The 15,265-nt window shown below is 48.9% G+C and overlaps 1 protein-coding gene across 2 annotated transcripts; it reads right to left on the reverse strand.

Moving 5' to 3' along the window:
- Window positions 1-9,711: 9,711 nt before the first annotated feature.
- On the reverse strand, window positions 9,712-14,430 carry LOC100581988 (protocadherin-8). 2 transcript variants are annotated; one of them, XM_003257351.3, is made up of 3 exons: window positions 11,554-14,430; window positions 11,169-11,376; window positions 9,712-10,674 (listed from the first exon to the last, which is right to left on the reverse strand). In XM_003257351.3, the coding sequence occupies exons 1-3, from the start codon at window positions 14,182-14,184 to the stop codon at window positions 10,301-10,303; spliced, it is 3,213 nt and encodes a 1,070-aa protein (XP_003257399.2). In that variant the 5' UTR covers window positions 14,185-14,430; the 3' UTR covers window positions 9,712-10,300. The 2 variants fall into 2 exon arrangements, with proteins under 2 accessions (XP_003257399.2, XP_003257400.2); XM_003257352.3 differs by having other exon boundaries at window positions 9,719-10,674; window positions 11,845-14,430.
- Between the last annotated feature and the right edge of the window lie 835 nt (window positions 14,431-15,265).

A 15,265-nucleotide genomic window follows, 5' to 3' on the forward strand; every position in this document is an offset into this window, starting at 1 on the left:
ACAATATGCTGTTTCCAAGTTAAGAACCAGGAAAACTGGTGGCGTAATTCAGTCCTTGACCAAAGACCTGAGAACAAAGTGGGAGTAGGGGGTGGGGAAGGTGTCTACTCTTGTCAGAACCAGATGCTCTCATGTCCCAGGGCAAGAGAATATGGATGTCGCAGCTCAGTAAGAGAAAACTTGCCTTTCCTCCACACTCTTGTTCCATTCAGTCCCTCAGTGGATTGGACGATGTCCACTCACATTGTTAAGGGCAAATCTTTACTCAGTCTATTGATTCAAATACTAATCTCTTCCAGAAACACCCTCACAGACACACCCAGAAATAATGTTTTACTATCTGGGCATCCCTTAGTCCATCCAAGCTGACACCTGAAATTATCATTAAAGTCATCAACTAATAGTCTTGGGAAGAAACTTAGGAGCGGCCTGATTCAACCTCCAATTCAGATGCCTTCCACTCCCACCTCATTCCATCAGCTGATTGTCTAGCCTTTGCTTGAAAGTTTCCAGTAACAAGGATTTACCACCTCTAGAGATAGCCCATCCCAGTTGTGGGTGTCTTACATCATTATGGATTGTTTACTAAGTCTCCCTCAGAAAACATTAATGCATTGAGTCCCCCTCATCTCTGAATCCTTCCTCTCTGAACATGCCTCAGTTGCTCTGTGTCCCCAACAAGGTGTACCACTCAGAGTGTACTTGGTACTCCAGAGGGGGCTTGGCCATCTGTGTGCAGCAGGGACTGCTTATCAGCAGACTTCTCTATGCCCTCTTTGCCCCCTTCTGTACCTCCTATATGAGTGCTGTGATGGAGAGGGGGAGGGGGGAAAGGGAGAGGAGGTAGGAAGCGGTGTTGATTATGCCTTGGTAGATGAGACAAGGGCCTTGCCTTTTTAACTGTAACCTCCACACTCACCATTTTACCCCTTCTCTACTCAGGGGTTTTATGCCTGCTCTTTGTGTTTGTGACGAGCATAGAATTGTCAGAGAAGTTTGAACTAGAGTGACTTCATCTTGAATAGGGGCTGGATAAAATAAGGCTGAGACCTGGGCTGCAATCCCAGGAGGTTAGGCATTCTAAGTTATAGGATGAGACAAGAGTTCAGCACGAGATACAGATCACAAAAACCTTGTTGATAAAACAGGTTGTGGTAAAAAAGCTGGCCAAAACCCACCAAAACCAAGATGGCAATAAAAGCAACTTCTGGTCATCCTCACTGCTCATTAGACACTAATTATAATGCATTAGCATGCTAACAGACACTCCCACCAGCGCCATGTGCCATAGCAGTTTACAAATGCCATGACAATGTCAGGAAATTACCCTATATGGTCTGAAAAGGGGAGAAGAGGAACTCTCAGTTGCAGGAATTGCTCACCCCTTTTCTGGAAAACTCATGAATAATCTGCCCCTTTTTTAGCATATTAACAAGAAATAACCATAAAAATAGCCAACCAGCATCCCCTGGGGCAGCTCTACCTATGGAGCAACAATTCTTTTTTTCTTTTCTTTTCTCTTTCTTTTCTTTTCTTTTTCTTTTCTCTTTCTTTTCTTACTTTCTTTCTTTCTTTCTTTCTTTCTTTCTTTCTTTCTTTCTTTCTCTTTCTTTCTTCCTTCCTTCCTTCCTTCCTTCCTTCCTTCCTTTCTTTCCTTTCTTTCCTTCTTTCCTTCTTTCCTTTCTTTCCTTTCTTTCCTTTCTTTTCTTTCTTTCTTTCTTTCTTTTTCTTCTTTCTTTTTCTTTCTTTCTCTCTTTCTTTCTCTCTTTCTCTCTTTCTCTTTCTTTCCTTTTTTTTTTTGACTGAGTTTCACTCTTGTTGCCCAGTTGCCCAGGCTGGAGTACAATGCTGTGATCTCGGCTCACTGCAACCTCCGTCTCCCAGGTTCAAGTGATTTTCCTGCCTCAGCCTCCCGAGTACCTGGGATTACAGGTGCCCACCACCACGCCCAGCTAATTTTTGCATTTTTAGTAGAGACAGGGTTTCACCATGTTGGCCAGGCTGGTTTCGAACTCCTGACCCCAGGTGATCCACCTGCCTCAGTCTCCCAAAGTGCTGGAATTACAGGCGTGAGCCACCACACCCAGACTGTTGCTTTACTTTCTTAATAAACTCGCTTTCACTTTTCTCTATGGACTTGGCTGAATTCTTTCTTGCACAAGATCCAAGATCCCGCTCTTGGGGTCTGGATTGGGACCCTTTCCAGCAACAGAATCAAACATTCTGAAGATAGTGATTGAAGATTATATTCTATAGCTGGGTAAAACCTGACCAAATCATAGCAGGTCAGAAGGTATCTTGGCCCAACACTGCACAATCTCTATAGTGCAGTGGTTCTGAAAGGGTGGTCATTGGACTAGCAATATTGGCATCACCTGTGGACTTGTTAGAAATGTCAGTTAAAGGATCCTGTCCCCAAACTATCATATCTAGCAATGTGTGTGTGTGTGTGTGTGTGTGTGTGTGTGTGTGTTTACAGATGGGGTCTCACTCTGTTGCCTAGGCTGGTCTCAAACTCCTGGGCTAAAGTGATCCTCCTGCCTCAGCCTGCTGAGTCTCTGGGATTGCAGTTGTGAGTAACTGTGCCCAGTGCAATCTGTGTTTTAACAGCCCCTCCAGGTGATAGTGATTTGAAAATCACTAATAGACTAGATGCTGTGGTGGCCCTCCCCACATGCATGTGCTTGAAGAATGTGTGTACTCCTTCCTAGCTACTATGGCTGCAAAAGGCTCATGGTAGCTCTTTTCTTTTTTTCTTTTTTTTTTTTTTTTTAAGATGGAGTCTCACTCTGTTGCCCAGGCTGGAGTGCAGTGGCACAATCTTGGCTCACTGCAAGCTCCGCCTCCCAGGTTTACGCCATTCTCCTGCCTCAGCCTCCCGAGTAGCTGGGACTACAGAAGGCCACCACCATGCCTGGCTAACTTTTTGTATTTTTAGTAGAGACGGGGTTTCACCATGTTAGCCAGGATGGTCTCAATCTCCTGACCTCGTAATCCGCCTGTCTCGGCCTCCCGAAGTGCTGGGATTACAGGTATAAGCCACCATGCCTGGCCCATGGTAGCTCTTTTCTTGAGAGAATTGCCATTAACCAAACATGGAGCCCCCTTGCCATGGGAGTAATGGCAATGCATCCCTGCTCCCCCATCCAGAGGCCAGTGACTGACATGGGGTATAAAAAGGCTGGCCTCTTGCCTCAAGGGATGACCAATTTGTGCTCCAGAACTCTGGATGAGGCCAGGCTCATACAAAGACCACCATTTGTTGAGATTCTCTCCTATCCTATCCTGCTTGCTTCTCTCTCTCTCCTTCTCTTAAGAGACAGGGGCCTTGCTATGTTGCCCAGGCTGGTCTTGAATTCCTGACCTCAAACAGTCCTCCTGCTTCAGCCTCCCAAAGTGCTGGGATTACAGGCATAAGCCACGGAGCCTGGCTGGTTCTCTTTATTTCTGTGAGCACTTCCTCAATAAATGATTTTTACAAGAATCCCTATCCCAGACAATGTTTTTCAGGAATTTGACTGAAAACAATAATACAAAATTGAGGAATTGAAGGATTTTTTTTATAAAGATGCTTAAAATTCCATGTGAGTACTTGAAAAATATCTAGATAATTATGTAGAATGTGATTTTTACTAACTCTTGTTTGTAGACATAGTTTGGGAGATGCACCACCACAGACACAGAGAGGAATACCAGGGACAGAATGGTGACATTGAATTTCTTTAGCTGACTGAGTCCTTAGCATTCCAGGAAGCACTTAAGCATCTTCATTAGTTCATTCTCCAACCTTCAGTGAGGGTGGTGATTAAGGACTTTGGGCTGATAAGCAGAATGAATCACAACGAGGTTAAATGGTGGCTGAAAGTCAGTTGCTGAATAAAAATGAGATTCTACCCCCACCCTCATAACCCAGCGCTTTCTCTGATGATCTAGTGACATTCATTAGAAGCAAATCCTCACCCCTCTACTGCTATTTTCCTAGAATTGATAGGAAGAAAATATGGCCAAATAAAATAACAAACTAATAACACTTAGCAAGGAAAACAATCTGATGTTTTCATCAACTTTAGGGTATGCTGTGTTTGCATAGAGCAAAGTAGAGATTTGACAATTATCTGGATTATTTGGGCTGTGTGGGTTTAGGTACCCAAATGGACAAGACTATATCAATCTCTAGATACATGAGACCCCGCAGAAATTTCTAGGCCTCTTTTAAGTTGGGTCTAAAAAGATGCTGCTGCACTAAGGCAGGAAGAGAGGAAGCTTGACCTTCAGTGGGTAAGGTGACTTGGACTTGGCCAGGGCTGCTGTTGCTCCTGCATCCTCCAAACACTCCAGTCACTAGACTAGCTGGGGTGGATGAGAAGCTGAATCAATTGGTTGTGTCTGATTCGGAGGCTCATATATTAGCTCAGACACCCCGTGGGGAGATAAAGTGACTGGTGGTTGTAGTCTCATGGCTATGGTGTACAACTATGACCTTCTGTGCTTAGCTCAGGGAATCATTCCATTCAGCAAGCACGTTTTTAAATTGAATCCTGATGATGTACCAGCCAGTGTACCTGGTGCTGGGGATACCCAATTGAATGACATAGACAGTCCTTGACTTCATGAGCCAGTAGTGAAGCAACAGTTGTCCTCAGTTGGCCCCGTGCTGAGGCTGCACAGAGGGGCAGGGCCCGCCTGGCTGTTGGCTGGGAGAGGGGGTTGGGGAAGGCATGGCACAGATGTCTTTTCTAGTAAAGTGATTCTTAAACAGTCTTGAAGGATAAGAGAAATGGTTCAGAGAAGAAGAAGTGTGGGTGGGGAGAATGGGAGAGGAAGTAGAATGCCATTCCAGGAAGAAGGATCAGAAATGAGAGGCGAAACAAAGTAATTTTTCTGGCTGAAGCATCAGGTGTGTAAAGGGCATGGGAGGGAAGACAGCAGCGGGATTGAGGCTGAGGAGGGAGGCAGGGCATGAAGGGTCTGAGATGCCATGGACAGCACTTTGGACTTTAATCTAAAGGTGATGTGAAATCATGAGAGTTACAAGATCAGGTGTTTAGAAAAAGATCTTTATGGCAGCAGTGTGGAAGACAGAGTGGAGGGAGACAGGCAGTGGACACAGAGACAGCAGATAGAAGATTTGTGCTAGAACCCAAAAAAGAATCAATGAAAGTTGAATACAGTAGTATGATTTAGTCTGTTTCAGATCTTGATTTTAATTCCATCTCCATCTAACATTAGCTGTGTGACCTATGGCAATTTACCTTACCTCTCTAAGCCTTGTTTTTTCCATATATAAGATGGTTTAATGTACAGTTGGGGGTATTAGATAATCCCATAAAGTGCTTGGTGAAGTGCCTGGAACACAGTATTCTCTGTTTTTTTTTTTTTTTTGATGAAGTTTCACTCTTGTCGCCCAGGCTGGAGTGCAATGGCACAATCTCGGCTCACTGCAACCTCCGCCTCCCGGGTTCAAGTGATTCTCCTGCCTCAGCCTCCCAAGTAGCTGAGACTACAGGTGTGCGCCACCTTGCCTGGCTAATTTTTGTATTTTTAGTAGATACGGGGTTTCACCATCTTGGCCAGGCTGGTCTCGAACTCCTGACCTCATGATCCTCCCACCTTGGCCTCCCAAAGTGCTGGGATTACAGGCGTGAGCCACCGTGCCCGTCAGAACACAGTATTCTCTTAAAAAAAAAAAAAAAGAAAACCCTTATTCCTATTATTATGCAGCCATCCTAACTTGGACCATCCTCCTATACCCAGACACTGAAACAAGGACTTGGGTGCAGGTAGTTTATTTGGACAGTGATCCCAGGAAGCACAAGCGAGGCAGTGAGGAAAGTGAGCAGGGAAAGGCAGGAAAGCCAATAAAGGAGGTGTTACTGGGTGAGCTGCTGCTGTGGGCGACTGGGGCTTATGTTTCCTGGGGACGCTCGTGGGAACTGTGCAAATCACAGCTCAAAGTGATTCCTTTGAGAGATGGGAGAGCTGGGATATTTAATCACCAACTCCTATCCCTCATTGCTTGAGGGTTGCTTCTGCATATCTTAGTACTTCCAGGCTGCTCTGTGCAGAGGTCGAACAACTTTCAGGTGGGGCTGCAAGCACTCAGCAAGTCTGCAGCAGCAGAGATGGGTGCCTGAGATGGAAACTGCCATAGTGCAACTGGAACTGTCCACTGCAGTTGAAGTAGACTCAGATGTCAGCAATGGGGACATGGACAGAGCATCATATCTGCTACAATGAAGTGAAGGGACAATTAAACAATATTTGGAATGAAGACTTAATAGATCTTGATGAGTGATTGGATCATTGAGGGGTAAGAAATAGGGTAGAGTCTTAAAATGACTTTTGCATTTCTAGTTTGGTCTAAAATTTGCAGTCCCATTTATTGAGTTTAAAACAATTGCCAGAGGAGTAGTTTGGGCCATAGTGATGGCAGAGAAGAGGAGTTGCTTTTCATTTGGGCATCCTGAGTTGGAGGTGTCTGCGATATAGCAAAGTGTCACACTGGGTTGGCAAATGGAATTTTCCTAATTCCGTATTAAACTATGCAGGCTTCATTTTGACATGTTTGAAATTCTTTAAACAGATTTTGTGGGAACAAATCCTGACTCTGATAATGAATGATTTCCCCCCTGCACATTTAATCTGGTGGTTTAAGTGATGGCTTTTAAAATAGCCTGGTGTCTCTTTCTACCTGCTGTTCACTTGTTAGTTGACTTTGAACCTGTTGGTGAATTCCATTGCAGATTGTTTCTCCCTGAAGAAAGGGAATAATAAATACCCTTTTGAGTTATTGCATAGCTGTTGAAAACCAAGACAGCATTTCAAAGCTCTTCTGAGTGGTTGCAGAGCACAGTTCCCCATCAAGTATTGTACTTCTTTGCTTCAGTTTGCTTGCAGAGCTTACAGCATTCCAATTATCCTATTATTGGATATTCAGTAGTAAAGTGAATATGCTTGTCTTCTAAAATGGAATTTTTAGATGTTAAAGGTTTATATTTGCCAAGTGAAATAAGCCAGATATTTAGCTCATTATGGCATGGAACTCATCCTGATTATAAATATATATTTTTCTCTCTGTATGTATATGTATATATATATTTATTTATATTTAGAGACATGCATCCTGTTTTTGCTCTATTTCAGAATGCATTTTTCAATAGATATTGAAACCACTAACAGTTTAACTTTCTAAAGTGGTTTCCTTATAGATATTTTATTATAGGAAGACGTGTAGAACATCCAAGTCAGTGGGGCCAGAGACAAAAATGTGAAACGGGTAAAGCCTGGCTTTTGCTTTCTCTCTTGAGGTGACCTCTGTCTTCCCCACGGGCTTTCTCATGTCCCAGTATTCACTGCTAAGGTGCCCAAGGGTTGTTGGCCTGTACTTCCAGAGAGGTATCTGTGTTATAATCACAAACCTCTAAGGCTTGTGATTTTGCCAGTGATATTCACCTTAGCCGTGGTTGTTTTGTAAAGTGTTGGCTACACATGAAGCTCTGGACTACTTGGTGAAAGTGGAGGGAGTGAAGACAGCAAAACAGGGTCAGAGCAAGGCTGGGCATCCTGGGTCTACTTTGTCTTCCTCAGTGAGTGGGGCGATGCGGTGCTGATAGTACTGTGGAGACTGGCTCCAGAAGAGGGCAAGGAAAGAGGAAGTAGGATAGACGGTAGTGGGAACTTACTATAAGCCAAGAATTGTGCCAAGAATTCTGCATATGTATTATCTCATTTAATTTAATAAAGCAATATGTTTTCTTAAAAATGTGCTTGAGAGTAAACATTTCTGGAGACAAGTGAAAAACCTCCCACACACAGCTCCTGTTTCTTGGAGAGTTCCTGCTGCTGGCCCATAGAGGAACCCCCCAACCTTTTTTGTTAAAGCAAACAATGTTAAGGACTGAAATTGTGTGTTTGATTTTTTTAAAGTTTCAAATCAAAACAAGGTCTGATAGTGGTTATTTTGCTAAGGGAAAAAATGATACTAAGCCAGAGGTTTGAAACCCAAATTTTTGGAGTAATGAAATAATTTGCACAATACAAAATAAAATAATGACAATAACATTATTTTACTTTTGAAGGACAAAAGCAGCAAACACATTCAGAGACTGGATGCTTTTTGACTGCAGTGGAATAATTCATTCTTCTATTTTGCATTTGATGAGGCTGGCTCGAGAATAAAGTTTTAGATGTTATAATGGTGGCTTTACCTGGGAGTCTGTTCCCTGGGGCCTGGCCATCATGGCTCTGGAGCTGTAATGTTTTCTTTCGGAATCCACGGTCTGGGCGGTCTGAGCTTGTCAGGCGCATGTGCGACTCCGTTGCCTGCAGAAACAGCTGAACTTTGCACTGGCTGTGGGTGGTGAAGCACTTGTGTGTACCCACCCTGCTGTTCAGCCTGGAGCTACCACTGGTTTCAATTATGACTTCAACAGGCAGCTTTGAGGGCTTCTCTATTCATTACAGTGCTGCACACTCTATAATTAGTAATAAAGGAACACAGGCACTTCACAAATATAAAGGGCTAAACAGTAATCATGCAGTAAAGGCAATGCATTGGGACCGTTCTACCTAACTCCTTGTTTCTTTCAGGTAAAAAAAAAAAAAAAAGCAAACAAAAAACAACTTGTTTCATTACGTTGTTTTATTTTTTGCACTGAATAACCTAGGTTTGAGTCTCATCCTGGATACTTATTAGCTGTGTGATTTTTGGCATTTTATCTAACCTTCTTGTGCCTCGGTTTCTTTATTTGCAAAATGAAGTTAATGATACTTCCCATATCCTGGGGGTAGTTTGCTGATTACATGAGATAATTCATGCAGAATGCTTGGTAAGGAGCTCTGCTCACTAAAGACTTGCTCAGTAAATGTTAGGTCTCATTATGCTTATCATCATTTTAATTTCAAATGAAATCCATAGAGTATAAGGCATGGGCATAGTACTCTTGAGTGTCTTTTTTTAAGACTTTCCATTATGTACCTTTTCAAACACAAACATTTAGAGATACTGGTGAAATTTCCCTACCTCACATGCAACTATGCTAGCATTGACAATTATCAATATCTTACCAAATCGATCTTGTTTCACATAGCTGCCTGTGTTTTTTTCTAGAACATTTTAAAGCGAATCCCAAACATCATGTCATTTTGCCCATAAATTTGAGTGGGATAGTGCTGATAGTCACTTTGGAAACTGGCTCCAGAGGAAGGCAAGGAAAGAGGAAGTAGGACAGAATGTAGTGGGAACCTATTATATTCCAAAAGACTAAGATGTTAGTCTTTTTGATACTAACACCCCGAATAAGCTGAGGGCTCTTTGGGACTATGTCTTCTTCACCTCAAACTCCAGCTTGAGGAGGAGGTACCAGCAGCCAGTAAAAGTTCTACAGATGCTTGTTTAATTAGTGAATGAACAACCCAAACTTAGCTTTCTTCACTTTTTGGTGGCTTCTCAATGAATATTTACTTAGTGAATAAATGAGAGCAGGGATTTTATAGACTAATGCATATGGAGATGCACATAATTTATGAAATCAACACACATTTTTCATACTTGGGTGACATTTTGCAATACTTGAAATCCTACAGGTTTAATATTGTCATGAACATTAATAATGCCCAAATAATTAGCGCTTGAAAGAAGGTTTCATTCTGATACTCAAATTATTTGTGAATGTCTGACTATAGGCAACTTCATGAAAAGCAATTAGCAGATTCTTCAAACACGTGACAAATCTTTTATTACTGTGCTTATAAGTGACACGGTTTACAGAAAACCAAATGTAATTAAATAACATTGAACTTGAAATCTACCACAGAGTCAAGATATACAAGTTATACTTGGCAAGGCAAAATTTCTCAAACACTAGGTTGTTTCAGGTGAAAGATAAATTTCAATTAAGTAATTCCAACATGTTTTGTTTTTTGTCTTACAGACAGTTCCTTTGGCAATAACTTCCACTTTAGCTTTTATTATATAAAAATATAACAAAATTTCATTATATACAAACATTACATTACACAATGTACAGGTTAAAAACACTAAGAAAATGGCAAGCTGCAAGTGAAATTAAAGTCAATAGCATGATAAGAAAAATTAAATACTGCACACATTTCATAAAAATTACATTAACTACATTTTTGTTTGCAAATACCAAACAGTACCAATGTGATTGGAAATAGCTTCCAACAACTTCATTTTAAGGCACATCTTGCATATTTATATATACAACACTGAAACCGGTCAATAACTTAGGGGCTTCTCGGAGTGACCTGTATATGTGTGAAGACATGCAGCATGGGATTACACATTTTCATTGGCTCCCTTCTTCGGGGACAGGTACCTGCCAGGAGGGGACTGGTAGAGGGGTACCCCAATCTCCTGCAGGTCTGGGAGCCTCCCTGGACGGGGAGGGGAAAGCAGAGTGACTGTCCTGTCATAGTCTCTGTGCAGTACTTTCTCATAGACGCTCTGCAGCCCCACTGTCTTGGGCAGCTGGGCCTGGTAGTAATTGTCCCTGCGCAGAGGATCCCGAGGCAGGGACGTGCTCTTACAGAAGGTTGACATCTGGGCTGGTGGGTGAGGTGACGGATGTGCGTTGGGCCCGCTGCAGGATGGGCTCCAGCAGCGGTCAGAGTGGCCCAGGATCTTACACTCAGCGGTGCATGCCCACAGTCCTAATACGAAAGGGAAAAGGAAACAGCATGACGATTATTCCTGAGATGATTATACATACCCAGGCTTCCATCTTAAGAATGTCAGCCTGGGTCAGGGCAGCTGAAAGGAAAGGCTGTGTGCATAAAGATATACACCGTGTCTCAAGAATCAAAGGCACATTGCTTCCTGTAAAGCCATCTTAATGCAAAGCTGGTCCAGCTTCTTCAGCTGGAAGTGAAAAAAAAGTTGATAAGCAGAACCCCCTTTTTAATGGCTAGCATCACCCATGCTGCTGCCTAACAGGATGAGGGTGTGCTTTATTCAAGAGCTGAAGTTGCCTCGACTTGGCATTTTGAAATTCACTGTGTGAGGCAGGCCCGGATCCGCAACTGGAGGAGTGAGAAAAAGTGGGGAAGAGGGAAGGGGGCTGGGAACCGAGGTTGAGAGGAGGCAAACACTGGTGAAGGGGAGGGAAGGGAGGAATGCCGAATTTGGCGGGAAAGAAGAGTCTCACCACTCTGCATGTGGTTGATGAGATCCTTTTTCAGAGCGTCCCCGCTGATGTCGGAATCGCTGTCGTTGAAATCACTGTCCCCTTTACCGCTGTCTTTGCCGCTGAACTTCTCTGCTTCTCTGCCAGAAATGGTGTTGAATGAGTGTCCTTTCCACACCGCCACAGGGGGCGCCGGCTCCTTTCCAAAACCCGGGGAGGCACCGTAGGGCTGCAGCAGGGAATAGGGGAATGGGAGTGGGGGGAGGGTTGGATAAGAAACAAACAAAAAACAAGTCCGACAGGTTAAGTGTCTACCTGCATGCGCCCACCCTACCCCTCCAGTCTCCCTTCCCCCAGCCTGTCCGCGGAGCTCGGAGGGGGGCGCCCAGCCGAAGGAAGGCCTCACCTCGGCATGCGCGCCGCGGAGCCGCTGCTGCCCCTCGAAGTGACAGGCGCTTTCCCCAGTGGCGCTGCCGCCCTCTGAGCCCGGCACTTCGGCCGCGGCGACCGCAGGCGGAGGCGCGTCCGCCGCGGGGCTGCCAAAGGGCGCTTTGCCGGTGCCAGGGAAGGTGAGCACGTCGAACATGTTGGGCCTGGGCCCGGCTCCCCGGGCGGCCTCCTCCGGGGAGCCGGGAGCCGAGGCTCCGCCGCCCGCCGCCCCGGGCCGCTCTTCCCGGAGGGCCCCCCCTTTGCGCACCTCCTTCTTGCGGCGGTTGCAGGTGGTAGCGATGGCGATGATGGCGGCCAGCAGCAGCGTGCAGCTCCCGGCCAGCACGATGATGACGATCAGTGGCGTGTCCCATTGCAGCGCCGACCCGGACGCCCCGAGCCGAGAGCCAGGCGGGCGGGAACGCTCGGGGCTTCCCGCACTGGCAGGCGCAGCCGGCCCACGCCCGCCCCCTGCTGTTACCACGAAGCTGACAGTTGCGGTGGTGGTGAGCGGGGGACGGCCGCCGTCGGATATGACCAGGAGCGCCCTGAACACGCGGCCTGGTGGCTCCTGCGAGAGGTCGCCGGTGAGCAGTATCTCCCCCGTGCGGCGGCCGATGGCGAAGGCTTCGCGCGGCTCCTGCTGCTGCAGCTCGAACGCCAGCTCCCCGTTGGCTCCCTCGTCTGCATCCCGGGCCTGCACACGGGCCACAACCGTGTCCTTTGCGGTGCGCCCAGGCACCGCCACTTCTAGGGAGCCGTTGGCTGGCTCCGGGTGCACCAGGACCGGCGCATGGTCGTTCTGGTCCAGCACGCGCACTTGCACTAGGGCGCTGCTGGAAAGCTGAGGGGAGCCGCCGTCGCTAGCTTGGATGCGAACGTCGAGTTGGCGCAGCGTCTCATAGTCGAAGCTGCGCAGCGCGTAGATGGCTCCGGTAGCTGGGTCCACGGAGACATAAGTGGACACGGCGCCCCCGGCGCGGCCCACCTCGGCCTCCAGCAGCCGGTAGGTGACCTGGCCGTTGCGGCCCAGGTCTCGGTCCCGGGCGGCCACCGTGGCCAGGTAGGCGCCTGGCGGGTTGTTCTCGCGCACCGACACCTCATAGACCGGCCGCGTGAAGAGCGGCGCGTTGTCGTTCTCGTCGCCCACACGCACCGTGTAGGGCCGCACGGTGCGCAGCGGGGGCGCGCCGCGATCCTCGGCCACCAGCGTCAAGTTGTACTCGGCGATGCGTTCGCGGTCCAGCGACGCCGCAGTCACCACCAGGTAGCTGCCCGCGTAGGCCGGCTGCAGCCGGAAGTGCTCGTGCCCATAGAGGGCGCAGCGCACCTGCCCGTTGGCGCCCGAGTCCCTGTCCGAGGTGCTGACCAGGGCCACCAGGCTCTCGCGCGCAGCCCCCTCCGGTACCAGCGAAGTGGCGCCAGCCTCGGGCGTCCCGGCTCCCGCCGGCGAGCTAGCGTCCGCTCCCCCGAGCGCAGCGGCGGCGGCGGCAGCGGCGAAGGGCGAGGCGGCCGGCGCGCCTGGGGCGGCCAGCGGGGTGATGGCGATGTCGGGTGCGTTGTCATTGACGTCGCGGATGCGCACGATGACCTTGCAGGTGGCAGCGCGAGGCCCGGGTCCGCGGTCCTGCGCCCGCACGTCCAGCTCGTAGGTGTCCTGACGCTCGTAGTCCACGGGCCCGGCCAGGGTGAGGCGGCCCGATCGCGGGTCAAGCCGAAAGAGGCGGCGCGCCTCTGGCGGGGTGCGGGCGCCAAAAGCGAACACCACGTCGCCGTTAGGGCCCTCGTCGGGGTCGGCTGCGTCCAGGTCGAGAAGCAGGGAGCCCACAGGCGCGTCTTCCGCCAGCTCCACTTCGGCCACGGCGCCCTGCGGGAAGGCCGGGCTGTGGTCATTTGCATCCAGGACGCGCACGCTGAGGGCAGCCGTGGCGGAGCGCGGCGGGCGGCCGCCGTCCTGGGCCACCAGCTCCAGGCTGTAGGCGGCCTGGCTCTCGCGGTCCAGCTCCTGCAGCAGCACCAGGTCGGCGCACTGAGCGCCGTCCGCTCGAGTCTGCAGCTCCACGCGAAAGGGGCTGTGCGGCTCGGCCAGGCGCACGGTCTGCAGCCCGTTGGCGCCCACGTCCTCGTCCACCGGCACCTCCAAGGGGATGCGCGTGCCCACGGCCGCACCCTCGGACACCTCTACCGGAATCTGGGCCCGGGGAAAGCGCGGCGCGTGGTCGTTGACGTCCCTCACCTCCACCTCCACGTGCACCAGCCGGAACTGCTCCTGCGAGAAGCTGACCACATCGAAGGCCAGCACGCACTGCGGGGCCTGGCCACATAGCCGTTCGCGGTCCAGGCCGGCGTCCCCGACGGTCAGCTGCCCGTCGCCTTCGCGCACCCGGAGCAGAGAGCTGTTGAATTGCTTCATCAGGCGGAAGCTTGTGTCACCCGATACTTTCATATGCAGGTCCTCGGCCAGGGTCCCGATGACCGTGCCAGGGGCATCCTCCTCGAAGGTGCTGTATCGGACTGTTTTGCTCTGGGCCACTGAGAGCACCCAGCAGAGGCTGAAGAGCTGCAAGGGGAAAAGGCAGGGGCTGCCCCAAAGCCTCACAGGACTCATGCCTCCAGCCTCAAGTGCGATCCGAAAGGCTAAGGAAGTCTTCTCTGGTTTCCAGGTCGGGCGTCAGTCTCAGGCTCTCGGAATCACGCTCTTTGCGAGCCCTGTGCGGGAGAAGTCTGCGGGTAGCAGCTCCGCGCCTCCAGCGGGCTCTGAGGACGCGCGGACCCGCCCTCACCCTGCGCCTCTCCCTCTCTTACAGAAGCTGCGCCGCCTCGCGCCGCCTTTGCCTTTATAGCCGCCGATATGCTAATCACCCGAGCCGGGCAGCCAATGGCCGCCTCCCCCTCGCGTCGCTCCTCCGCCTGCCTCTGACAATCCCTTTAATGTGGAAAGGCTTAGAGAGGAAAACAAGAAAGGAAAATTAGGGAATCTTTCTTTTGTTTAACTCCTTTTGCTTTTTCCCTCTTTTCTTGTCAGCACCCTGCATGTAGAGGAGTTGGCACAGGGCTCCAGGAGTAAAAGGAGTGGATGGTTTTGTTAATTGTCGCCTACCTCCCTCCGTGCCGCGGCTAGAACTAAGTGCGAACACGCTGGGGTTTCACCCCAGTGGCTCCAGATTCCCCCTTCCCCCAGCCCCTGCCAACACACACACTCTACATTTTGCACCTCTGAGGCTTCCAAACCCTTGCAGCCCCCTACCCGCAGACTTGCTCTGCTGAATGAGGCTCTGCTTTCCTTCTCTCCTAGCTACGGTGCCTGGAATAGCCTCTCGATTAAGAAGCCTGAAGGATAAGGGAAAATTGATTTTATTCAAATTTGTGTACGCAATTGTGTTTTGCTCGTGTGAGCCCCGGTGATCAGAGCTGCCACTTCCCTTTCAGAAAAGAGCCCCACGATATGTTAGTATGCACGTCACTGTCCAAATGGCTTTCTTAAGCCCTGGGCGCTAGCAGGCAGGAAAAAAAAAGTTCCAAATAGGATTTAGCATAAGCTTGAGGAGATTTGGAAAGGTTTCAAAGATCAGACTGTATCAAAGGCTCATGAAGCCCTCGTTAGCAGTGGAAATAGAATGGTGTGGCAGGCGATCCCATTGGAGGTCCCAATGTCTGTATTATTTCACTGTGACAAGCTAAGGGGAGAG

Source organism: Nomascus leucogenys, chromosome 5 (genome assembly GCF_006542625.1).
Source record: "Nomascus leucogenys isolate Asia chromosome 5, Asia_NLE_v1, whole genome shotgun sequence".
Classification (NCBI taxonomy): Eukaryota; Metazoa; Chordata; class Mammalia; order Primates; family Hylobatidae; genus Nomascus; species Nomascus leucogenys.